Source organism: Haliaeetus leucocephalus, unplaced genomic scaffold (assembly GCF_000737465.1).
Source record: "Haliaeetus leucocephalus isolate CR32 unplaced genomic scaffold, Haliaeetus_leucocephalus-4.0 Scaffold229, whole genome shotgun sequence".
Taxonomy (NCBI): Eukaryota; Metazoa; Chordata; class Aves; order Accipitriformes; family Accipitridae; genus Haliaeetus; species Haliaeetus leucocephalus.
Genome location: NW_010972665.1, coordinates 6128355 through 6155509, shown reverse-complemented (window position 1 = coordinate 6155509; position 27155 = coordinate 6128355). Strand labels below are relative to the sequence as shown.

Genomic DNA, 27155 nt, shown 5'->3' with positions numbered 1-27155 from the left:
TTTTTTAATTGAAGATATATGCAATATTATCTTTTAAAATGCAATTGCTTTAGGAGAAACAGGTCATTACATATTTACTTATGGAGAAAAAAAGATGCTTTAAAGTAAAAACACGATCATAGCAGCTTTTTTAAGAAAAGCTCAATGCTCCATTTAGTCATTTCCACCACACAACTTGAGTAGGATTTTCCGGTAGTCTCCTGAAGTATCACCCTGGAAAGAAACCCAGAAAAAGAAAAGTTGAAGACTTGTGCTTTGAAATAGAGGAAAAAGAAGTGTAAGCATCCTAAACACAACATTAACAACCAAAAGAGATGAAACCAGGGCTGAAAGAAAGCAGGTGTTAAACTCTTAAAAAAGGCAAAAAAAAAAAAAATTAAAGAGCCTGCTAATTAGAAATCACTCTAACACAAGTACACAGTAAAATATGCTCCTTCCATGACTGGAACCAAAAGTGTCCAAAGAGGATAAATTTCTTTAGCAAACTGAATGTGGTATACAGGTCCAACTAGTTACCTGGGAATGGTTCAATAAAAAAAACAAAAACAAAACCAAAAAACTCACCGAAAAGCTATCTTCCAGCAAAAGGTATGGAAAAATTAATACAGAAGTCCTTTTCATTGCAGTCAATGTGGATATTTTTCCAGGGGCAGCAAGTGAAAGTTTACTCTGTTATGTTCAAACATTTGTCCTGGTTTCAGCTGGGATGTAGTTAACTGTCTTCCTAGTAGCTGGTACAGTGCTATGTTTTGAGTTCAGTATGTGAAGAATGTTGATAACACTGATGTTTTCAGTTGTTGCTCAGGAGTGTTTAGACTATAGTCAAGGATTTTTCAGCTTCTCATGCCCAGCCAGGGCACCTGACCCAAACTGACCAACAGTGTATTCCATATCATGGGACGTCCCGTCTAATTTAGGAACTGGGAAGTGGGGGGCAGGGAATCGCCGCTTGGGGACTGGCTGGGTGTCGGTCAGCGGGTGGTGAGCAATTGCCCTGCGCATCATTTGTACATTCCAATCCTTTTATTACTACTGTTGTCATTTTATTAGTGTTATCATTATCATTATTAGTTTCTTCTTTTCTGTTCTATTAAACCGTTCTTATCTCAACCCAGGAGTTTTACTTCTTTTTCCCGATTTTCTCCCCCATCCCACTGGATGGGGGGGAGTGAGTGAGCGGCTGCGTGGTGCTTAGTTGCTGGCTGGGGTTAAACCACGACACATTAAAACCAATGCCCTGATATCAAAAGATCTAAGGGGGTTTTTTCCCACAGAGAACGTCTCTTTCATGTTGTGGGCAGTGAAAGTTAGTATGGATGCACAAACATGCAATTAATCACAAATGGCCCCCGCTAGCCGAGTTTTGCCTGCTGCTCTTAAGAGTAAAAAGCATTCCCTGGGAGCTGCTCATGAACTAGTTTTGGTTGATGAGGCTTGCCAATCCTTTTCACAGAACAGTTTCAGTTAGTGCATTTATCTCATCCTTCATCTTCAGGTATGACTGAAAACTGTTTTGTCCACATAAAAATTATTACAATTGTGACAAAGAGACACTTCAAAGATCAGGATAAATCCTGTGCATGCATAAAGCACAACCCACAAAATATAAAACTGTATTGGGTTTGCGTGGCAAGGTTTTGGTAGCAGGAGGAGTACAGGGGTGGCTTCTGTGAGAAGATGCTAGAAGCTTCCCCAACATCCAATAGAGCCAATGCCAGCCAGCTTCAAGATGGACCCGCCGCTGGCCAAGGCCGAGCCCATCAGCGATGGTGGTAGTGCCTCTGGGATAACAGATTTAAGATGGGAAAAAAGTTGCTGGGGCACAGAAACTGCAGCAAAGAGAGGAGTGAGAAGATGTGAGAGAAACAGCCCTGCAGACCCCCAGGTCAGTGAAGAAGGAGGGGGAGGAGATGCTCCAGGCGCCAGAGCAGAGATTCCCCTGCAGCCCGTAGGGAAGACCATGGTGAGGCAGGCTGTCCCCCTGCAGCCCAGGGAGGTCCACGGTGGAGCACATCTCCCCCTGCAGCCTGTGGAGGACCCTACACCGGAGCAGGTGGGTTCCCAAAGGAGGCTGTGGCCCCGTGGGAAGCCCACACTGGAGCAGGCTCCTGGCAGGACCTGCGGATCTGTGGAGAGAGGAGCCCACGCTGGAGCAGGTTTTCTGGCAGGACTTGTGACCCCGTGGGGGACCCACGCTGGAGCAGTTTGTGAAGAACTACAGCCTGTGGGAAGGACTCACGTTGGAGAGGTTCATGGAGGACTGCCTCCCATGGGAGGGACCCCACGCTGGAGCAGAGGAAGAGCGTGAGGAGTCCTACCACTGAAGAGGATGGAGTGGCAGAGACTGTCCAACTGACCACAATCCCCATTCCCTGTCCCCCTGCACCCCGGGGGGAGGGTGGGGGGGAGGGCGGGTAGACAATTTGAGAGCGAAGCTGTGCCCAGGAAGAAGGGAGGGGTGGGGGAAGGTGTTTCAAGATTTGGTTTTATTTCTCATTACCCTACTCTGGTTTGATTGGCAATAAATTAAGTTAATTTTCCCTAAGTTGAATCTGTTTTGGCTGTGACAGTAATTGGTTCAGTGATCTCTCCCTGTCTTTATCTCAACCCATGAACCCTTTGTTACATTTTCTATCCCCTGTCCAGTTGAGGAGGGGGAGTGATAGAGCAGCTTTGGTGGGCACCTGACATCCAGCCAGGGTCAAGACACCACAAAAACATTCCTGTTTGTGTATGCACAGAAAGGAAAGAACTGCTGTCCACTAAAAAAAAAAAAAAAAAAAAAAGAGAGAGAAGAATTAAGAACTTTCTTTCCAAGGATATTTCCAGTTCCACCTTTACAGAAATAAGAAGTAGAGTTTGTATACACATAACTGTGCATATGCATGTCCCATATTTACTGAAACCAAGTGTTGAATAAGTTCAGCCCATTAAATGGGTATGGCCCATTGCTGTTTCTGAACGGTAAAATTATTTTAATGCCAGATCAAAAGAGAAGCGGGGGGGGGGGGGGGAAGAGACACATACAGCTTTTCCACCAATGTCTCACTGTTTTTTACTCACACATTGGTGGTTACAGGGCATGTAACTACTGCAGTAGAAGCACATCTTCACTCCAGAGCTACACACTGGGAAAAAGCTTCTGCTAGGTGAAGCTCTGTGGCGCATGGGCAGAAAGACTATATAGCTGCTGGCAGAAGACTCACATCAAGACTTTTTGGTGCACATTACCCTTCACTATCTTTGCAGGATTCCTTCCAGACACCACCAAGTTGCAGCCCTTCAGCGTCAACAGCAGAAGTAGTAAGTAGGGGCTTAACAGATTTGGCACCTTCATTACAAGGTAAATGAAAGGGGTACCACTTGCTCTCCTCCAGCTCTTATTACCCTCCCCATTGGCCAGGCATCCTCTTGACTGTTGCTACAGCTGTTAATATCAGTAGTAGGGTGGATCAACTGCTACAACTGCTAAAGAATCTGAAGTTTAGTCTATTTCCAAAATCTAAATCCAAACTTTCAAGAGAAAAAGGAGACAATCTTTTAAAAGGAGCTTTACACTCTTTCAACACGCACATGACATAGAGCACCACTGTTACTCAGCTGGAGGACCAAATGGTTTCTACAAGATCACATACAGAGACTGGGACAGAGACCAGATTTAAGACCAGGTCTCTGAAACCCCTCTGGACCAATTTCCTTTTCTTTCCTTGTCTGTTGGCTTCCTGCCCATCTCTAGCTCATCTAGCCCCCACACAAAAGCAAGTGCTCTCTGTTCTCTGGCACTTCAGCCTCCACTCTCCTGACAAATGCAGCAAGCCAAACACAGCCAGCTACACTCAGTGCAGCTAATAGGTATTCAGCATAAGGATCCATGTTCTACTAGCAGAAAGGATGTCACAGTAGGGAACATAAAGTCTCCAAGTCTTACAGTGATATCTGCGTAGAGTGATCTGCCATACATCCGCTTGTATTCTGTACGTATGTCCAGCAGGTCAACCTCGCTGCGTGACACCATGATTCGAATCAGAGTTCTGTCTTTTGTTCCCGCTCCCTGAAACAAAAAAACCCAACAATATAATGTATTAATAAATTGTGGAAATGCTGGATGATACAGCACTAGTAAAAAAATTAATATAAATCATCACTCCACAAACGGCCGTTTACTAGCATAACGCATTGACTTCAATAAGCTTGAACAGAATTTGGCCTATCATCCTTTAATAAATTAAATTTACTGGTAGGACACTAACAGTCATTTCTCTGCACAAGAACAGTTAGGAAGAAAAAAAGGGGGGGGTGTCAGAGGGACAGGGAGTCAGGAAAGTTTGGTGAGTTTAATTGCCTATTTATTTACTTCAGCTAGATATCCCTACTTAAAAACATACCAATTTCAATGAGTCTTAAGCATATTTGTGTTTTACCAAATGAAGACTTTTGTTGTTTCAGGTATGGCTGTATACATCTCTTTGTTAAGTGGATCAAATTAACTAGATTTTCCCAGCCTTTCATAATAATGACTACATCTTGTTAGTCATCTGCCCACTCAAAAATGTAATACCTTCAGCTGAACAATTCATCCCAACGAGCTGTACAAGCATTAAAAAAAAAAAAACCACCCCAAAAAACCACTAAACCCACACTATAAGTTTATGTATCTTGTTACAGGCACCTACCTTCATAGCCTTCTGTAATCTCTCTGCAAAAAAAGCAGGTGTGTTCTTGAGGCACTTAACTGCAAAAAGAAACAGTATCACAGAAATCAGGTATTCCTCCTCAGTCAGAACTCACAGTCATTTTCTGAGCTTACCCTAGATAGTCACATGCTTTATTTTTCAATAAACATACACTCGATACAATGCAGCTTCCACTCCTTCAGTTAGTCACTGAAATAATTTTTAATCCGAACAGTAGCTGCAATAAAGTTAAAGAACCTACTACACTTCATGGCTCAAAGCAAACTTTTCTGTCACTAGAAACCATCTAGCATGAGGCAGCCATAATGAATCTTTAAAGTTTAATGACCAGATTCTTGCTTATGAAGGGAAAAGAGGGCATAGGCAGGAGGCAGAAGGCTTGAAGGAACACATAGCTAGTGGTGTTCCTGGCTTTTTCTTAGTTTAAGAACTTTTAGGCCATGCATCTGCAAGGTATGAAAAATTAAAGTGCTACCCTAACACAAGTTGGGAAGCCACCTATGACAGAAACCTCACCCTTATTTTGAAGTTAGTTACACTTTTTTTTTTAGCCACAAAGTTCACCAGAACTCCTGAAAAATTCTTGACATGCTTATGTAGTAATGACTGGATTTTATATTTAATTAGCACAGTTTATTAGAAATCTGAAAGAGCAAAATCTAAATCAAATTACTGTCATGTTAATCAGGATAATGAAAGAATTCTCCATCACTCATCAGAATTAAAATCTATATATTGATCCTATATTGGTTACAAGTGAACAATCATGCAATCTGTGGCAAACTACACAGAAAACAAACCACACCTGGCATATTTTATAGCACAAAAAGGTATCAAAAGCAATCATGTAAAATCAATACAGAACAAAAGGGGTAAACCTAAACAAGTATTTCACAGCAACACACATACTATATAGGAAAAAGTACTTTTCTGAATAGGAAAATGTAGATGAGAGATAGCAGTTCACCACGCACAACTATCAATGATATACAATTTAAAAACAAATGACAAATGAAATGCATGTTTATTCATCACTGTATTTAGCTAAACAACACACTTGCACTTTTAAGATGTTTGAAGATGTTATTGTAAGTTACCAGTTGTACAATCCAGAAAGCTTTAAAGAAAGTGAAATTAAATATTTGCAATTAGAAAACTGTTTTTTCCTGAAAATAAGGTTCACAGAACAAATGATGCTAACATCAACCAACATAGATATATATGTGTGTATATAAACATATAAATAAAAAAAAAACCAAACCAAAATCTATTCAAGGAGTTATTCAGTGAATATTAATGACAATTCTTGCTCAAAAGGCTATTGACTTGTTTGCAAGCTACAGTCCCAATTCTGAATCTGTATCTACATGGAGACCTGTCAAGTGACTGCAAAGCTCCATGAAGTCAAAGGACTTCCAAACTCTGACAGTACAGTTTCTTCACCAAGGTGATATCTTTCTACAAACACTGGGAAATACTTCTTTTCCCCAAGTTTGGTTTTCTAACAATACTTTTTGAGGTGACAGATTCTGAATCCTGGAAAAGGTCTGCAAATGTATCACATCAACAGAGTTGGACCCAGTTTGGGTCATGAAAAGACCACGATAGTGACAGCTTGGCCAAGCAGAGCAAGAACAATAGTTACATAGTTCACACATGCACAAGACAGGAGTGAAAAAAAGATGCTTTTAAAATTGATTCCCATTTTGCAGGATTTTGTTAGAAACTACCATGAAAAAAATCTGCTGTGATTGAGCGAAATGTCTTCTCCCATCTTGTTTCCACATGATGCAAAGTACATTTTTCCTATTTTGGTAGGATCTTTTTTGGATTTGCTTTTTTTTTTTCTTACATCACTTTTCTAGCTATTACCACATTCACAACCAAAGAACAACACTTTTAAAGCAGCAGCTCTAGGTATCACAGTAAATTCACAGCAATAAACAGAAAAAGAAATGGAGATGTAAAGAAGCAGTCTTGTCTAAGGGACAAGAGACAAAAGACAAGAGAGAGAGAAAGAGGTCCACAATTTCACGTAGAATAAAACATTCCAAATAAAACTACTGCACAACAACTTGAGGCCTTGTCCCAACGTCATGAAAACTAATGACTACCTCCCAAAGGACAATAGTAGACCCGAGGTAAGTCTTTGCTCTTCAGAAGTACTTAAAAAAGAAAGATTTAACAAAGCTGTAACCACAGGAAAGGTGGAAAAATAACCTCTCTGCAATCAAATTTAAGTTTTCTTTCTACTAAAAGGAGATAGAGGTAACTAATTGGAGGGTTAATGCCTATATTTTGCTTGATTTCCAAAGCTGTCCCAAATACCCCATTCTCACTGACTCAGCGTTTGGTACAAGTTCTCATCACTTCTTAAAACAATGCCAAGTACAGTTAATAATTCTCTCCTCACTTTAACATGTGACATTTAAATTCTGCAGCTGCCTGAAGCAAAAGCTTCATCTGTCATTTTAAGGTAAATTAAGTGCCCTGCTTTACTAACCACAAGTGACTTCACAGAAAGCTCAATGTAAAAAGCAGAAAACTGGAATTATTACTATGAACATCATCCTTAGCTGGAGTCACAGACACCACCATCTCAGCCAGTTGTAGTGGAATACCAGGAACGAACTTGCTAAGATGACACATACCTACTGCCAGCATGCCCTTTTCCAGGTCTCCAGACATTTCACGACATATACTTTTTTCAATGTCCCGATTACACATCCTCTGGTACTCGCTGAAGACTGTTGATGAGAAAGAAAGATTTCAGGAGTCGGCCTCACAAAAAGAGGTGGTACTGGTGCTGCTTCATTTCAATCGCACTTCTGAACTTGATACTACAGTGTACTTACAGAACTTTTAACATCTCAAAGACTAATACTATGTTATCAACCACATTGTTCCACTGACATGTCATCATGCTCCTTCTAGCTTGTCTAGTTCTATCCATATTTTTAAAGGGCTAGACAAAGAAACCACTGTAAGGGAAACAGTGAAAACTCTTCTACGAAAGCTTTGTGTCAATAAAATTAAGAAGAAAACATTAAGGTTCTCACATACACCCCCATCTCTTTTCTCTCCATTAAGTGCCTCAATATGTAGCACATTTCAAAAGTTCTATGTAGTTACTAAAACATTTCCACCACTGGTATAACACCTAATCACCATCATGTAAAAGGGGAAGGGAAGGATTTCAAGTGTCTTGTGCACACACAAGCATGCAAAATTGAAACAATTCCAGTTTTTTGATTCTTTTATCAGAGAAACATTTGAACAAGTATGTCCACTCCCTGCTCTGATATTTAAGATGGTCATAATGTGTAGTTCTTATGTATCCTTTCCCTCAGCAGAATTCACCCTGCTTTTCATTGAGGTATCATTACATTCATTTTACAGATGGGGGAAATTCAGGTACAGAGCAGTGTTGTTTGTTTTTATCGTTACAGATATTATCATTTTTATCATTACACACAACAGAATGAAGTTACTGTCTGTGTAGAGGACACCATTACCTGCTCTGAGGTGGGCCCTGCTTCTTGCACACAGAATGGCATTGAATTTGGATTCATCAGTTCCTAGACGGTTCTCTCCAGCTGCATATAGCTCCTAAACACAGAAGGGAATTCACATTTCATTATTCAGAAAAGCAGTCAGGCTGAAAAGCTGAGTTACAGATCTGCTTCCTTACAGCCTCCCCTCCTTTTATACTTAGTCTGTGTACTGCTGGAAAACAGAAGCAAGCAATAAATAGCAACTAGTTCTAACCTTCCTACAATATGCTATGCTTGCAGTCTTCCTCACTTATTGAGGCATAAGTGCTCAAACACAAGAGCTCCAGATTATTAAAGAGGAAAAAACTGTTTAAAAAGTACCTGAAAATTGTTCTTCCTAACAGGGCTTACACCTAGCTTATAGTCTACACCTCTAGGTATGTTCTGTGATGTTCTTGTCTTTTGGCTAAGGCATACTATGTAGAAAGCTACTTACACTACTATTTATATGACAGTAGTGCGCTGAAACGATCCAGGGTTTTCTCTTTGCTACATGGTGAAGTGGAACGCACAAAAAAAAAAAGTAACGGGGCAAGAGTTACTAGGTCCAACTACCGTATTTGCCGTAAAAATCCAGAGTTCCTTAAATAACAGGCAAAGGCTAATGCAAGTGTTGAATAGATTAAAATTTAATCCACACACGCATCACCACAAATCTCTTTGGACCATTCCCTCAATAACCAGCACAATGGTGTCACCCAGCACCTGGAAAAGCCAGAGAGCTGACAGAATGTAAAATAAAAAACCCCTATGGACTCTATTCTCAAGAGCTTCATCTCTGTAATGGAGCTACATGGCTCCAGCGCTCTGTCAGGGCTTTTCGTATCACTTCCAACCACTGAAACATAAGCACTACATCAGAAGTCACAAGGTGTCCAAAACTAAGAGTAAGCAGAAACCATACAGTCAAATTTCAGTGTATTGAGTTGACTATACTTAGAAATTATGAAGAATTTTTACTGACCTGCACATCTTTTTGGACAAGAGACATGTCAACACTTGTACTTTCATCTCTGTTTCCCTGAAAGAATTTGAAGATACAAAAGTGTCACTGGTGGGGCTTTTGGGGGTTTGTTTTGTTTTGTTTTTAAAAAAAAACAAAACAAAACCTACAAACACACACAAAACCCCCAAACTCTAAAACCCTGGCATGCAAGTACCTGAGAAAGTGAAATTAAAAGCCTCTGAAAGTGTCCAGATGTGTCACTTTTTATTGCTTCCTCCAGAGTTTTCTTAAATTCTAGAAGAGACACACAGTCATGAAACATCACACACCCCTGTTCATTTCCTAAATTCATATTGTCAGTCAGTGATTAAGGAAGAAAAGGAAGAAAATTTTGATGGAACTGTAACAAATCTAACCTGCTTTATAGACTCTGTTGAGTTCCTGAATATGCTCATTACTGCGAGAAGCTAAGATTTCAATGAGACAATTTTCATCTGTGCCAACACCCTAAAACAAAGCATAAGAGAAAACACACTCTTCAGATTCTCATCTTACTTCTACAACCTAGTATAAAGAAATGTAATAAAATTATACAACGAAATACAATTCAGAATATAATCTTATAGGAGAAGTCAAAGCAAGTAGTTTAAATGCTACTTATAACATGTTTCCAAGACACAGATATGTATTAAAGATACAAATTGAACAGATAATTAAAATAATTATGAAAACAAAATTTCATTTTAAAACGTCATAATCCACACCAGATTTTAGGCATTTTAAGAATCAATTTTTTCTACCATTAAAGATGAATTTGTTAATTCTAATAGGTAACTTTCACTAACTTACAGATAGCAGTTGCAATTACAATACAGCTAATATTATTTCATCCTCCTAGCTACTTTAAAATTGCGGCCAAAGAACATGTAAATATACGTACTGACTCAGTAATGGAAATATTTTATTTCACTGTCATTTAAACACTGACTTGACATACATATGTTTGACCTGTTTTTATTTTAAAAACTTAAATGTTAATAAAATATTCTGATTGCTTTAAGGAGAAAGTACTTAATACTTCCATAATATTTTAGAAAAGGTTCAGCAAGGGCTAGGAAAATAGGCTTTTGAGGTGGGGGAAAAGATAAATAGAAGGCACACCCTGCTCAAAATCTTTATGAACCTAGTTTTCAGAACTATTCTTGAGCACTCAATGTAAAGTCACTTGAAACTCCATGTTGAGCTGTATTATCATCAGTTCCATCACAGCTCAAAGCAAAAACCCAGAAACAAAGGCACGCCATGCAGTAGCTGGCTTAGAAGAGAGCCGCTTTAGTGGCTTGCTCCAGACTGTGTAATAAATGAACTGCAGAGACTGTTAGAACTCAGTTTCTGCCTTTTTTTGTGTATTTATTTATAAATACATTTTTGTTACAACACAAACCTATTAAATAGTCTTTACCTTTAACCTATGGGAATAACATTTCACAATTTTACTATCATATACCTCCAAGAAACAGGGTACAGATCAGTCAAACAGTGGGTTGAATATCTGGATGGAGAGGAAGCAATATAAGTTCAAGCTTTTAAATTACTACCAAAAATTTTATCAGCTCAAATATTTCCTCTATCTTATAAATTTGTATCCCCTACACAAACCTTTATAGCTTCCTTGATTTCATAAGCATCAAACATGACAGGTGTCTTCATCATTGCTAAGATTGTCCTCTCAAAGTTACCTGATAGCTCAGACTTGAGATCCTTGATCAAATCCTAATAAGAAGTAAAAACAAGGAAAAAATGCATAAAGACCAAAACTGACAAATGTAAGCACCAAAATTGTGGAGTTTAATTAGAATTCTTTATGCGTAAGCGTCAATAATGTATCTTAAAAGTAAAGCTCTGAAGTTCCACTTAACAACACTAAATCCAGCGTAACTGTAACATGTACATCTAGGTAGTTAAGGTCCAATTAAACAGACTGCACAGACCAATCAAAGTAATCATCTAGCAGAGAAACTGCTTTATAAGTTTCATCTGAAACACTGCATGAAAAAGTCAAGAGTGGGTAAAAGCAGAACCCTAAACAGGCTATGACTTGTGAACCATCTTCCCCTTAAGCAACTTCCACTCTTTTTTTCCAAACACTGTCTTCTGACTTCTAGTGAAGTCACTTTCTTCTTCCTTCTGTTCTCATGACGTATTTACCTTTCCATAAGCAGTTTTGAAGGATAGGATGATCTGCTGGCGTTGCTTGTTTGAACGACTTCCAAGACAATCGATAATAGCCTGCTCATCGGTTCCTGTACATGCACACAGACACCACAGAATGAGCATGAGTGTCAAGTGAGGACTCAGCTTTCTGTTTCGATTTGATCCTATCTCTCCTAAGCCCAACCAAAGGACATGTATGCCTTTAATTCATCTACAGTATCTCCTCTTGTATACAACCACAGAACTTCAAGCTCTACCTCCCAATCATAAAAAACACCAACTCCAAAACCAAATACTAAACTCGGGATGTTGTTTATGCCTACATGAACTCCAATAATTCTTCTGATAACCAAGGACAACCACATGTGAAGTAGCCCACTCAGTACACATGTAACAATGGAGAAAGATCAGTGCTGAATCAAAGCTGCAATTCTACTTTTAACTGAAATGTAAATCCACAGACTGCTCACCGAGTCCCTTCATGGCCTTCCTTAAGACTTCTGCATCCCTCAGAGGATCAAATCCCGGTGCATCGGTGACTGTGCCTCGGCTCCCATGCTAAGATCAGACCAAGGTGAGTTGCATATTAGTGTTAATCAGTAAAAGACTGTGTTTTACTACTTAGGAAAGATGACCACCGATGCCAATTTTCTTTTTGTTAGAAAAGTAACAGAAAACTCAAAGAAAACTCCACCTTAAACAATTTGTTCATTTCTATACCCAAATTATGAGAAAATGCAAGGTCAAGAAAGTTCACTGATATTAAAACTGCTGTCCAATTAATTACGGTTTGATGAGACTATATATACAACTGGCAGTACTTTGTTAAGTTAGGAAAGGCAAATTTCATTAAATTTGAATTCATGTCAACTCTTGAATAATAAACCAGCACTTGTTTCAAGCCATATGAGCCTATATTGCTTGCATTTGGAAAGCATCCATCTATCTCTTCAGCCAAACTCCTTTTCATGGCTTTTTTTTCAATTTTAGGGTTGGTTTACACTTACATACACAACAAAAATATAGAGAAACATATACATGGTCACATCTCAAAACAAAAGCACTGAATGGTCTTACTGTTACAGGAGAGACTGTAGGCCCTGCAGCTCCTGGGTAAGAGGGCATAGAAGGATTCACGGCTGGGCCTGCTGGGTAGTTTGGCATAGGCTGCTGCCCTGGGTAAGTTGCTGGTGGTTGTCCTGGATAGCCCACAGGCTGCTGACCAGGTGGTGGTGTGGGCTGGCCTGGCACAGTGCCACCTGGGTATCCTGGGTAAGGTGGCATTCCTGATGTCGGATTTCCTCCAGGTGGAGGATATCCTCCGTAAGAGGGCTGTTGTCCTGATGGAGGTTGCCCAAAGCCACCTGGAGGGACTGGGGGATAACCCCCAGGTGTTGAAGGATATATGCCTTGTGGTACGTTTGTCCCTCCAAAGGTCCCTGCCAGGTTAGATGCCTGCAATGACAGCCAATAAAGCAAGAGATGGGAAGGTGTACAAATGGTTGAGTTTCATTAATGTGCTTAATACAATACAACCTTCCTCGCCACCAACACAGACAGGTAGTTCTGCATCCGCAAAAGACCTTTACAATAATCATGTCTTACTAGCGAGCAAGATGGAAGAAAACCTGTATTCAGTTGACTCTTGCTCTACTGTAATCATCAGCTGCCATACATCAAGAAGCAGAACCAAAAAACACATACCTGCCACTGCATCCAGCATTACACACCACTCACATAGAAGAGTGCCAATAGCCACACACCTCTTATTCTAAAAACTTAGCCAATTAATCCCAGCAACATAAACAGACTTCTCTGTCCATGGCTGCCTTACATGACCACAGCATTTTCTGAGTACAGGGGTTTACTACGAGCAACCTCTGGCTGTTCTGCAATGCACTAGATGCATTAGTAGTTTACAACTAGCAAGAGTTCCTGGACTACATTTGGAAAGACTTCTGCAGAAACTGCCACAAAGATACTCCACTCCACATGCAGTATCATCTTCCCATGTGAGACACTTGGACCCTCTTCTACAGAGGAACCAGAAGAACTGACATTTGACAACTGCAGTGTTCTCAGAAGCTAGTTGCTGTGGATATTGGTATGTGCACCCTAGATAGTTTGATGCTCATTTTGACTGCTGGCTGCCAAATCACTTCATTTAATCATTGCCTCAGAAAGGCATCTGTAATGCAAATGTCTTCCTACAAACTGTGCATTCGTTATGCAGCATAAGAGATTTCTGAAGACTAAGTTGTCAGAAGTGTCACTCACTTCTACTCTATGCAAAAAAAAAAAGTCACACTGGAAACATCTGCAATCTGTTAAACATCAGTGCTTATAAGAGACAGCTGATCCCATATTCTTTTCAGGAATGAGTCATTGATTCCTCAAATTGCACAGCCTTGTTCCTTATTCAGACTGGCCATAATCCAGGTAATAGGCAAAATCTGGACTGTGTTTGCCAATGTGAATATATTAACAGTGGACGCTTAGTGTTAATAGTCTGTTCCCCTATTCCTCTGCACAGCAGAAGCCAAGTTATATTAATTTTATGTCCATGACTTTCGAAGTTAGGCTCTTAAATCAAGATTTAACTAGTGGTCTGCTTTCCTAAAATAAGGAATAGCTTGCAGTAACCATTTTCTTCAATAGATATTGAATGTTCAACACCTAAACAGACTAGACATAAAGGCACGGAACGCGAGCGATAAATTTCTCAGTGGCAATGCCAGAAACACATCTTTGCACTTAAGGAAGTCACAGTAAAACACATTAAATGAAAGCAAACTCACCATTCCAGCCATGTAGTTGGGATTGAACTGATTGGCATAGCCAGCCACGTTTTCTAGACCAATCGGAGGTGGATTTGAAGGTGGATAGGCAGCACCACCCCAAGGACTGCTACCTGAAATCAAACACAGCTGTGCTGAAACAAGACACTACACCTTTTTAAACTTACTACTTACGTTTCTAATGTAATGTCTGTTCAACACTAGCAGTTTGGGAGAAGGAAAATCAACTGAAGAGGTGCAGAGTAGCAGTGCAATTATGATATAAAGAGAAGCCTCACTGGATATTTCTAATCACGTTAGTTACCATTGAATCTATAAGTTCTCATTTAAAACAACTCTAAACATATTTGAAGGTTAACACTCAAGAATTAATATTGTAAACACCGTATTTTGCCTACAGAGTAGTTTCTCTTAAACTACAAAGTTGTCTGGGTATTCCAGTAGGAAAATATTATTAATTCCTTTTAGGCTGCTAATTTGAGAGATGTCTACAGAGCATGACACAGTACATTCACAGCTACCCAAGTCACAAAACTTGGCTGTGCACAGCAGTACAGTCTTGTCTGCACAGCAGTCTAAGCAAGCCAGAATAGTCTGCTGAGAAGTAGGATTTATCCTCCCAAGCTAGTCTGGCTTCTCACTGTACACTGCTTCCCCTTCCCGAGTTAGCTTGCCTAACTCCACATTTCACCACACCCCTGTGACTCCAGTTCTTTCTTTCTACCAACAATACTAACAAATGTAAAGTTCATTACTAACAACTATAAAGTTCAGCCTGATACCAAACAGTAGTTATATATTTCATCAGCTTTGTATTATTATAATTTATATCCTTTTTAACAGCCGTCTCCCTTCTATATACAACCATCTGCCTAAAAACAGTGACTTAGGGATAATGTCATAATTAAAGCCCTAATTTTTGTGGGATATGGTTTTAAACTGTGTGACTGATTTCTCCCCATACTCATTTTTCTCACCAGCTGCGTTCAAGACTCAGTACTGACAGGACACCGTTCCCTGACATTTATTAATTTAGGTCAAATTATGACCATCTCCTAGTGCTGTGTGCTTCATTTGAGGTGAATGAAAACGGACCTTATGTGAGCACATGGTAGAGTACCCATATTATATAAATCAGAATCCCCAGCCAAGATAAAATAGGACTTAACAAGAGAGCACAGGAAGCTTCAGTGAGTCACGAAAACGCTGCCCAGTCTTGTTCTTCCCCCATGCCACCCTTCCATTCCAGATAGGACCACCACTGCCATTTAATGTTTACTTCACCTAAACAACTTACCTGGGGCTGCTGGTGGATATCCACCCGCCGGGGGATAGCCAGGGTAGCTCATTGCAAAGATCTGAAAAGTATGTGTGATACAATCATTTTCTGTAATGCTTCACTAATTACACCACATAAAATTAACAGGCAACATGTTTGCAGTAGTCAGTTACCAAAATTTAGACAAACTGCACAAGTCACCCAGGCTTTTCCCTGGGAAACTTCTTACCATTTCCTTTTGCTGGACCAATAAACATGTTCAGATTATCTAAACAGTTGTACTGTCACTCCTCAGTCTATTTTTTCTTACTCATTTCAGTTACTACTTACTGCTCACTTTGTCTATTATGTTGTTAAGGATGTATTACTTGAAAATGCTTACTTTATTGTGCTATTAAAGTCTCCAGAAGTTTGCAAACTATACAGAACAGTCTTATTAATCAAGAGTAGAAAATCTTCTGACAAACAAGCTACATCTTCCAAGTGAGTAATTGTATGAGAAGTGTTAGAAGGCATTTAAACGCCAACGTCTGCAAAAGCGTAAGGTCAGAGTAAGAAGCAGAAGGGATACACTTCATCCTTACAGCATCACCATAAAAAATGAAGGGTTTACTGAGAGGATAAGGTCACTAGAACAAATTGGATCTCTCAAAGTTGATAGTGCCTCTGTCAGCACAGAAGTGGACAAAGTCATTAGCTGTCCAAAACAGAAGGGGAGGTCAAAAAGGACAGATAGCTAAATGAAGGACAAAACAACAATCATTTTCCAGAATACAGAAAGCCTTATTTTAAACAGAACAACTACCAGGAATAATGATAAAAGTAACTCAAGGAGCTTGTTGCAGATGAAGAAAACATCCACAATCAGTGTTAACTTTTTCAAGGTTATTTTTAGTGACAATCCCTAGTCTATTTTTAAACTGGTGTGCAAACAGTATCCCTTGCCTTTCTTTCCCCTAAAGCACTGCCTTTTGCATCTGGCTTGTTTTGCTGTGTTTTGGATTTCAGCTATGGAGTTTTGGTTTGGGTTTGGTTTGGGGGGTGCTGGTTTTGTGGGATTGTTTTTGTTTTGCATAATCATGTTAACTTCCCTTTCTGGTTTGCATGGCTCTTTTGCGTAGCAACAGTGGAATGGAAAAACACTTTTTTTTTTTTTTTTAAAAAAGGAAAATACAACTGAGAAATCTTGAATTTATTTTAAAACTGTTTGGACTTCATGTTGCATGTACTCATTTAAATTTAAAAATAAACTAGCGGAAATTACAACAAACAGAGCAGACTAAAAGTTATAACCCTACCTTACGTTTACTCCAGTGCGTAAAGTTTCCAACAGACTCAACAAGTAAGTGAACACAGTTTCGCAGCATTAGAAAAAGCATGTTTACCAGTAAATCTATATGGGATGCCTTTAACTGGAAAAAAAAACCTATTTCTGTGTATGCAAATTTAACTACTGCCCTTCCATTTGTGCCATTTGTTCATTCTCCATCCCCCCCTACAAACAGAAGTGTGAAGTGGGATCAGCCAGGAGTATAACCATTACCCCAACATCACACCCTTTTCCTCTTCCAATGGGTGTAACAGAGTTAACAATTCACAGAGCTCCACACATGAGGAAACCAAGCAGGACACACAGCTAGGAAACTTGCTGACATTTTACAGAATCAGGCTTTAAATCAGTAAACTGTCAATCACAAATGGCGAGATTTAAACCTCAAGAAAGGTCTGGGGAAGTCAAAGCCACCTACAACCGTCATGGCCCAATTCTGCATATTCAACTGTAAGAATAGACTACAGATTAGCTAACATGACACCATCCATAACCAGATTATATCTGAAGGGTAAAGGCTCACAGAAATTTTTACATCATATGAGATGCTTACAAGATGCTCTCGATAGCATGGTAAATGTATTTCCCACATTCCCTTCAGCCCTGGTTTCCAATGAGATCTTTCACTGCAGTGCTATCTAGGAGTTTTGGAATAACTTAAACATCAAGGCTGCTGAAAAGATGACAAGCTTTTCATTATACATGCACTCCTCTACATGACTAAGCTCTATGTAATTTTTCATTGCATATGAAAACACAGTGCATAAGACCTACAGCACCAAATCCAGCATAAAATTACTGTGCAATATACACAAGAGGGCACAACCTCCACACACAGAAGACATCAGGGAGATCAAGTTTATTTTTCCAGGTGTGCCCAATGGCATACCCTACATTTAGATTTGGTTCCTATCTGTGTCCCTTTTTAATGCTAGAAGCTAAATCTTGGAAATAGGTCTCTCATGGTCATCCCTGTAGTTCTGCAAAATAATGAATTTTTACTTTTGAATATTCAGTGATGCTAAATAAAGAGCATAAAGGTACGGCAGCAGCTGCATGGGGTCTTTTTCAATGCTCTAGAGGGACAGTGTTCCAGCCTGAACATCTTCAAAATGTCACCGCACTTCACTGCAACTTTACAGAACTTGATAAAGCTGAACACTTTATTAAAGTAGATGCAAATATGGTTATAAAACCCATCCAAAGAACACTTGGAAGATATTGCTATCCCAAGGGAATCATAACTGCTGGAGGCAATGCCTGCTGTTACGAATACAAGGACTGTTAAACCCCCCCAAAGCTCATGAGGCCAAAAAGCAAAAATTCAACATTTCTGATTAGGGCTGAAAGCAAAACACATATTCTCCTCCTCTGCTGGAAAAAGAGCAGGCGGCTTCCTCCCTCCTGGTGCTTGCCATGCTCCTATCAGCCTGCACACGCCTCCAGCGTTTGATTGCTGGAGGGAGCTGCCAGGCCCCCGCGTACGTGGCAGCAGGGGAGCTGCACAGCCTGCTGCCATCGCTGCCCACACTGCCAGCTCTGCTCCACTGCTGCCTCCGGGCAGGTACGGGTGCATGGGAGTGGAGACAGAACACGAAAAAAAATTTAAAAAAAAAATCAAGAGAAGGCAGCCTGGCAGTTCAGAGCCTCGATACATCAGTAATTTCCTTTACATAATAAAACATAGCCATGGTACTAAAATAAAGAAGAACAATTATTACTCAAGTCACTCAAAAAACAAACAAAAAACCCCTACAACCCAGATTCTTAGCACACATAATGCTTACTATTACATAATTGAAATAAATTTATTTTTTCTTCATGTGTAACCATAATTATTTTTATTTATTAGCTTCACGTGTAAATACAATAATGACAGGATACTAAAAAAAAATTATAAGATTCCTTTTCAATAAGGCTTTAGGTACAAATTTAAGGCAAAAAGGCTTGGGGGTTTTTTTTGTGGTAGAGGGTGGGGAGCAATGGGATAGGCGGTTTTTTCTTGCTTTTAATCCTATGCAGAACGTTCCTTTCAAATTGAAAAAAATATTAAAAGAGCCTTTAGCACTTAAAGCTGAGGTTAAGAAATAATGGCTAACTTCATTAGCAATCTGAAAAAAATGTTTATATATATACACGTTTCACTTGCTTCTTTTGAACACTGCATTTATCCAGGACTTTTCCAAGGGGAATTTCTCCCACACTGGTTTGATTCCAGGCAAACTAGATCCACAAACACACCGACTCACGTTCAAAAACTTCCCTCATCACCACCTTTTCCATGCTTCAAGTCTCTGTTGGCCATTTCTCTAACTTAGCAAATATTTAGCCCCCTAAGTTAACTTTCCCAACCATTCCCACAACCTTGTCTCCATTTCATCTTCTAAGCCCATCTTCCCAAATTTCTGCTGCTACATCCACGACATCTTACTAAAACTGTTAGTGATGAGTGGCACTTGCCTGCTGACAATAAAGTGGTGACATAGGCCAGGGTACAGAAGTTGCGGAAGTCCACCCTGCTATACAAATACTGTCTGGGTCAATTACAGCAACAGCAAGGTCTCTGTTTGCTCAGCCATAAAAGAAGGAGTGTGTAAGAGGAGGAAAAAAATCCAAACACCCAAACCACACACGGAAAGAGGGAGTACCTTGAAGAAAATACAGAACAAATACTGATAAGATCCTCTCCCTGTTCCCAGTGTTCACCCTGGAGGTCCACCTCAAAACTCTTAAGTAAAGATCTGAGGTTTTACTCCCACAGTGGACATCGCTGTCTCACTTCACATTGCAAGCCATGAACAGCTAGGGCTCTTGAGCATTTTCCTGCTGCTTTGGCAAAGGTAAGAGGGAACAGACTTGTTCATAAGAGATTAATCTGTGACATACTTTAAATGGGAATCTTGAACATACACTCCTCTGAGCCACAGCACAGCAGAAAAGGACTACAACTGGAGCTATCTGTAACAAAACTACAAATTACACAATAATGGCAGAAGTAAAGAATAAAATTTTAAGGCTGTCATAAAACTTCCGTTTCAAGGTGCAATAGAAATGAGCTCAGCAACGACATTCACACCCGTTCCTGGAATTTATTTAGTGGCTGCTGTTCAGGCTCCAGCTATGCCAAGGTCCAATAATTTGAGTACAAAAAAGAATGAAGAGACCATGACCTATATTTGTTCAAAATAATTTGTTTAATTATGCCTGTTTCCCAGGGAACACTGAGTAAAGTTAAACCCTTGGCCTTTACTCCTCCTCCAGGTTAATTACCAGGATGTAGTACAAGAGGCTGCAGTACAAAAGGCTGCCTAAAGCTATAAATTACAAAACCTGCTTTGAGACCGATCCCTGATTATGAAACCAGCAGAACAGAATTTATGACCTTACAACATGCTGTAGATTTTCATCAGTAGTGAACTGAGGCATCAACCACTGTGCTTCTGCAAGACAAGGACAAGCCACAGTCAGCATCAGACTAGCTAACTGCTATTTTACCAGCCTGAGCAAGATTTATCTTTGACTTACGCACTGCAGCATAGAAGCTGTTCTCTCCTGTACGAGGTGTAATGTTCTTCATCCCGACAGATAAAGCGCCCTGCAATTTGGTTTTCCGTTAAGTCTTCTGTGTATGTGACTCCCTGTCTAGTCTTCCTTTCACTAGGAAAAAACTAATTTAGTAGAATGGGTTCCGCTTCCAACAGGGCTTAATGTAGCTGAGTTCACGCCAGCCAAAACCCAGGAAACCTCTTTTACACAGAACTTATCATTCATAGTTTGCCTTTAGGAACCTTTACTGGTCTTCATCCAAAAATGTATACTTGAAGAGTACCAACCCACGGATCTGAATAGATGGTAAAAGAGAAATTCAAATAAGGGGTCTTTTTCAAACTATCCATTTGAACTGCTTGCTAGTATTATGAGTGAGGAGCACTGCCAGTTTTGATGTTCCTTCTAAATCAATATCATCATCATCATCATTATCACAGAAATACTTTATTGGAAGATAATCTAGCATTTTTTTACCTGCTGGGGTAAGTGGGGGGCGGGGGGAAGCATCAGAAAGGTATCACTGACAAGCCTTAGTCCAAGTAAGGTAGAGCAGAAGAGAGATGTTATGTCCAACAAAGAATAGCTGAATGGGAAGTTGGACCCACAAGCCACAACTGAGCTGTAAAAATGTTAAATAAGAACATTCATTTAACTGATAATTTCCACTGACAGAAGCATAAACTGTGATGCTACAGTCATACCACTGCAGGAGATGCTAACACGAGGCAATTGTGTCATGGGTTCTAGACAAAAGTGCGAATATTCACACTTCAATTCTCAAACCTCTAGCAACAAGAAGTTAAATTTAAAACTACATATAAGATTATCCCACTTCAAACATTTTATACTGTTAAAACACTACTTGAAGAGCAATTTGAACAGTGTTAGAAACACTCCATGCAACAGAGAAACACATGAGAATATATGACCAAAATAAGATTCTCCAAGATAGTGAAACAACTGCTTTGATGGTACCTGCACCAGTACAAACTTTGTATTTCACAGAATAACTTAGGTTAGAAGTTACTTCTGAGATCATCTATTCCACAAGGAATTTCCCAGATGACTCACTCTGACCTACAACTAGTACCTTTCATTGCCTGCTTTTATTGGCTAGTGAGAAAACAAAACATAACAAAAATGACACCACATTCAACTAAGACCTCAGAAGCCTGAAAAGGATAATTCTGATCTAACAGGCAACTCAGCCATTTCATGACAAAGTTCTTTTAACTCCTAGTAACAATAACCAGCATCTACCACACCACAGCAGCAAATAGGGACCAAAAGCTCCCATAACCAGCCCCCTTGCCTCCTTCATGAGACAGGCTCATCCCAGCTTGAGCGTACTCTCCTCTCACTGGTACATCTCCGTGATCACTCAAGACCCACACCCTTCACAGAGGGTCAAAATTTGAAAGGACAAGTAGGCCAACCTCATATTCTAGCTGCCAGCAGAACCGGATCTGCCAGAGATGGCAATGTAACACCATTCACCAGCACTGAACCAGAGATGACAAGAGGTTGAACAGAAAGACACATACTTTTGTGCTTGGTTTTATGGACTTTTGCCTTAAGGGTCCAAACAGCAGAGAACAGGGGAGAGGGGAAAAAGGTAGTATAAAGTTATGACTCAGTGGCAGCATTTAATCGTTGTGAAGATCCTGCTTATGTACCTAAACATTTATTCCCCCAGCATATGGTTTCAGTCAGTATCTGTTACTTTTCTGGGAAGATCACAGACCTCTTTGGGTTTACATATCAGTCCCTACATATATACTCAAGGCAACAAAACCCAAAGAACTTCACTGAGCTGCATGGACTCTCAAGATCCATGTGCAGCAAAGACATGAGTTAAATTCCTGGAGCTTCACTTTGGCTTCCTACTCTGCCCTGATCCAAGTGCTTCCTTTTGTAGCACACTGTTGCAATGTTCTCTTTGGAGTATTTACAATACAGACAGCAGTCAAACATATATGGCAACACAAAGACACTTTCCTAACAACACAACAAGCAAGAAATAATACCAAAATAGGTTTATGAGATGTTTGAAGAAATAATAGAACGAGGTTGTTCTACTTCAAACTCATAACTTGTCGTATAAAATAATTTGTTGCAAAAAACAGTCATGCTATAATTAGTCTGAATTATGTTCTCAACTGACTAATGCCTCAAGGATTTATACTCATCTATTTTAAGTTCTACCGTGCAAGAACCCATTTTTACATCATCAGCTCAAGTCAGACTAGGTAAATACCAATTACTCCATTGCACAAAGTACACTCTGTGTGGGAAATCCTACACAACTAAAGCAATAGTGTAACATTCAGTACTCTAAAACAGTTACTAGAAAAACACCTAATTGTTCATTTTACACCACTGATTTTTAATTAGCTTCTGTGCCCAGGCCTGAAGTGCAGAGCCAGGGAGTGGTCCCGCTGCGAAAGCAGAGGGCTCCAGCGCTCCCCAGCCCTGCGAGGCAACAGAAACAAAAGGACGACAGAAGTTTTCCATTAGGGCCCCTGCCAGTACTTCCTACATGTTCATCGTTCGGGCTGCAGAAGCAGCCAAATACCACCAAGCTGTTCAAGTGACAACTCCACACTTACAGGCACACTGACAGGACCTGCACGGGACCTTAGTTAAAAGCTGTATGGATGTACCCTACGCTGCACACGAAACCTCTGTGCTCTGCACCTGGCTGACAGCCTTGGGACTCCCCAGCTGAAAGACAGGTAAATATGAGTGTGCAAATACATGAACTTTTCCTTAAAGGGGACAGCTTCATGCTTTCTAGACAGTGAAGGGCTTACACACACAGCCGTCCAGCAATGCTAGGAAGATTATTACTTGTCAGTGAGCAAATGGATGTGCTTTGTTCATTCCTGACTATAAAGAATTACTGATTTTCAGCTGATTGATTAATTCATTCCAGGAACTGACTTATTCAAGAAAAAAACAATTTTGCATAGCAAACTAGAAAGCCAGGTATTTCACAACAACCATAAACAAGGGAAGTTAAAAGAAAGCAAGACTATGGCCTTCAAATCTAGTCTGTGCACAGGATCAGCAAACTTTAACCCTTAAAGCTTATTACTGAAAAAGAAGTGTTTTTCCCCCTAAAGTGTAACATTTGTAAGATACATTTAGTCTCCTAGCTAATGGAAAACTGAGTATTTTCAAAACACCATCAAGTGCAGCCAATAACCAGTTATTTGGACTATAGATAGGCACAGTGTTTACAGAATGAGTGCAATAAAGTTGTTCTCTCTAGCAACAATAAAAGGGATATTCACACCATCTGCTTTAGGCAACTTAAGCACCTAATTTAGAGCAACTTGCTAGGCCAAAGTCAGAAATCTAACATGCTTTTTTACCCAAGCGAGAGGTCTTTGGGAAAGTGAATTAGATGTATAAATTAATCACAGCTAGTATCGCTTTGCATGCATATTCACTGAACAGCTATAGGAAAGTTTAGCACAAACAGAGGCCTTGCAAAGATTTAAAACTAATTTGAATCTTTAATATGGGATTAATTTGGTTGACAGTTCTTAAACCTGCCAGAAAGAAGCTGGGATCCAAAAGCCTGAAATCGGAGGCCCACCTCTCCTAATGATGAAATGAATACTAATTAATGGCTCCAAAGAAGGAAAGAAACTGTTAAATCTAGTGCTTCCTTAAGACAACAGCTGAGCTAAAGCTAGAACAGAGCGACCTACTGGTAACACTTTCCCAGTGCCCTCAGAAAATAACCACCCATGCTTTGTAGTAAAAAAAAAAAGCTTTTAACCTTCCCTATTACCAAATAAGACAGCATCTTCTCTCTCAAACAGACACCATGTAAGGAAAAAAAGGAAGCAATGTCTAGGAAGGACTTCTTTCCATTTCTTTGTATATCTTAGAAAAGAATGTTGCTACCAATCGGACAGCCCAGTGACTCTCTGCACTGCACAGGCAACAGCCAGGTAGCGGGACTGTGTGGGGCTGTGTTTGTTTTTTTCAAAAAAACCCTGAAGTCTACTCAGTATAAGTCCTTACAATCTAATGGTTAGCACTGGTCCACACTCAGCATCTGTGACAGCTGAATAGTATGAATACAATTTCACACATACACACAAAAAAACAGCTGCTAAGCATAGGCAGGATTGGCTGCCTGCTCATCACAAGCACATAGTAAAATTGTCTCTTAGAAGGACACCAGCAAGTCCCACTCTGACCCGTAACTGACTTGACGCTTGTCCCAGCCAGGATCTAACCTCCTATCAAGATTCTGTAGTGAGCTCTGATAAAATCTGGAACAAACATGAAGCAACAATAGAAGTAATAAACTGTAAATACTTGCTGCTGCCCTTTTACTTACTTATCTACCGCTTGCGGTACTGTACCACATTCTCCCCAGCTTGGGGAACTGCCTGAAGGAAATTCAGCATTTACATCAAACACACCTGCTTTCAAGTAAACTGGCAACAGCAAAACCAAAGGGACCACCTCAGCTTTGGTGCATGACAACAACTCAGTTTTCAAATGGGTGAAAGTGTTGCTCACAGGAGCATAAACATGCAGCTTTTTCTTTTTCTTTTTAAAAAGGCTTTTGCTACTTTCTTTGAAAGCAAACCAAAACAAAAGTCACTACATACAGCTGACAAGTCTCCACCCTTATTTCCAATAGTTTATATAATACAATTTTATAATATATCCAATGTTTCAAGGTAGCAGACATAAAAGTATGAAATAAAAGAAATTACATTGGTGCTGTTACTCAGTTGTATACTTAATTCAAGGGAAGCCTTTAACTGCAATTTGAAGCTGACAGGGAAGTTTCTATGGTCGATTACACAGAGCCTTGGCTAAATATAAATTAAACTTTCAAGTTCTTAAAAAGCCCTGCTCTTCCTGTAGCTGCCATTAAACCATCTGCTCTTTTTAATTACATCTCTGCTTTAACTATAGCTTCCTTTTTTTTATCCCTAGATCGCTACCACAGAACTAAGATAGGCTCTATCTTAGCTCTGATTAACGTAACGTTATTGAACAGACCCTCTAGACACTTCATCTTCTGAAACTTGCTAGACATCTAGGAAACAGCATCTCCTGTGGCCTTCAAACCAGAAAGACCTCTTGGCTTGACTTTCTGTAGTAGATTGGATTATGTGTTTTAAGTTGTTATCTAACACTACAGTCTTTATAATATTTTTCTTTAATATACTGACTACATAAATACCTCCATAAGACAGCTCCATCACACCATGGTTTTCCTATATCTTTTAGTGACTTTTGACGTTTCACAGAATTTCCAGTCTGGCAATTCAAAACTTCTGGGGACTATAGAGAACAAGCTAAAGAAGTGACATAGTGTATCAATGAGTGTGATGACTACTCCAGAAATTTTAAGTCCAGATTCACAGAGACATTTTGGCTCTTAACCTCATACTGAGGTCAGGCAACAGAAAGGTATATAAATACCATTGTTGACATAGACATAAAATCATTGCGCCCTTCAAACTCTTCCTGAATCTGTATTATTTATGGCATACTGTATTATATACGACGCTTTGGGGGCGCGGTGGGTGGGAGGAAGTCACAAGAGTAGCTACAGAGGCACTTTCAGGAAGAAGAAATTCAGCAGAAATGCAGTGGGGACTGGGCCACAGGCAAAACTAGAAGCAATGCCCAGTGCAAGTTATCTGTTTCATCAGTGGGAGGAGAGTGGTCCACATGACTCTTACAGCAGCTCTAAAACCAGGAAGTTAGAGAAATAGCCAAGCATTTGGGGAAAGCATTCATGCACTCAAGCTTTATAGCAGCCATACACTAGCACCAGTTTTGTACCGTTTCTGATGTTACTGTGCACCAGTAGAGCACTGACTCACTCAACAGAAAATACTCTGTGCTGGGGCAAGGGGGTGTCAGGGAATGAACCCCCTCACCTCCTACAGCAGCCAGGCTTTTAGATACACAAAAAACTACTAATTAGCTCCTTCATCAAAACACACTGCACCACCACTTTCCCCTCTTGTAACTCTTCTCTCCACACCTTCACCTCAGTCCTTCTGCTCCAATGCATCTGTCCCCATTCCTGGCTGAGCTGCTCTCCGTGCTTCTGCTGCTCCCTTCAGAAGATCTCTCCCTCAACCCCTTCTCCTTACCAGGAAGAGGCTTCCAGGAACTACCATTAATCTGATAAACGAGGCAAAAACATCCCAAGAAGATACTCCCCACTGCCCAGCCTCCCTTCTCCAGAAACAGGATGGGGACAGGGAAGAAAAGTGCTTTTCTGAATATGGAGATGTTTATGCTGTTTTCTGTCTTACGTATAGTTAGAGATGTTTTCTGTCTTACACAAGGTATAGCAAAAGTTTAAGAGTTTCTGTTTTAAGACACTTTTAAGTATGTGCAGCGTAAGAAAAAGTAAAGCACATTACAAGCACTTTGTAGAAAGGGACGTTTGGTAAAAAGAAAGCATTGTGTGACGGCTCTGACAAGACTACCATCTTAGGCTTCTTCCTCTTGTTAACCATACGCATCAAAATCACAAGCTCAAGATAAGCTGAGGGCACAGGCAAAACGCCGAACTGCAACTGCGAGAGCAAAACACTCATTTTCCTCTGAAACCACCTCATTTGCCTATGAAGCAAGAGCAGCTTTCTACGAACCGCGGAGCTGCCGCGGGCCCCGACCTCCCCGGACACCAGCCCCGGGGCCGCTGTCTGTCACCCCGAGTGCGCCACGGCCGCTGCTGCCGCCCCCTCCGGGCGGACGCCGCTGCCCCGTCACCCCGGGGACACCGGCCC

At 40.2% G+C, this 27155-nt stretch overlaps 1 protein-coding gene across 2 annotated transcripts; it reads right to left on the bottom strand.

Annotated features, from left to right (window-relative positions):
- Positions 1 to 129: 129 nt before the first annotated feature.
- Positions 130 to 26469, bottom strand: ANXA11 (annexin A11). Of its 2 annotated transcripts, XM_010567838.1 has the most exons (15): positions 26399 to 26466; positions 15504 to 15564; positions 14207 to 14319; positions 12486 to 12863; positions 11879 to 11966; positions 11403 to 11497; positions 10854 to 10967; positions 9611 to 9701; positions 9409 to 9488; positions 9213 to 9269; positions 8210 to 8303; positions 7346 to 7441; positions 4674 to 4732; positions 3929 to 4051; positions 130 to 213 (listed from the first exon to the last, which is right to left on the bottom strand). In XM_010567838.1, exons 1-15 carry the CDS (start codon positions 26426 to 26428, stop codon positions 154 to 156), a joined length of 1539 nt encoding a protein of 512 aa, XP_010566140.1. In that variant the 5' UTR covers positions 26429 to 26466; the 3' UTR covers positions 130 to 153. The 2 variants fall into 2 exon arrangements, with proteins under 2 accessions (XP_010566140.1, XP_010566142.1); XM_010567840.1 differs by lacking the exon at positions 12486 to 12863 and having other exon boundaries at positions 26399 to 26469.
- Between the last annotated feature and the right edge of the window lie 686 nt (positions 26470 to 27155).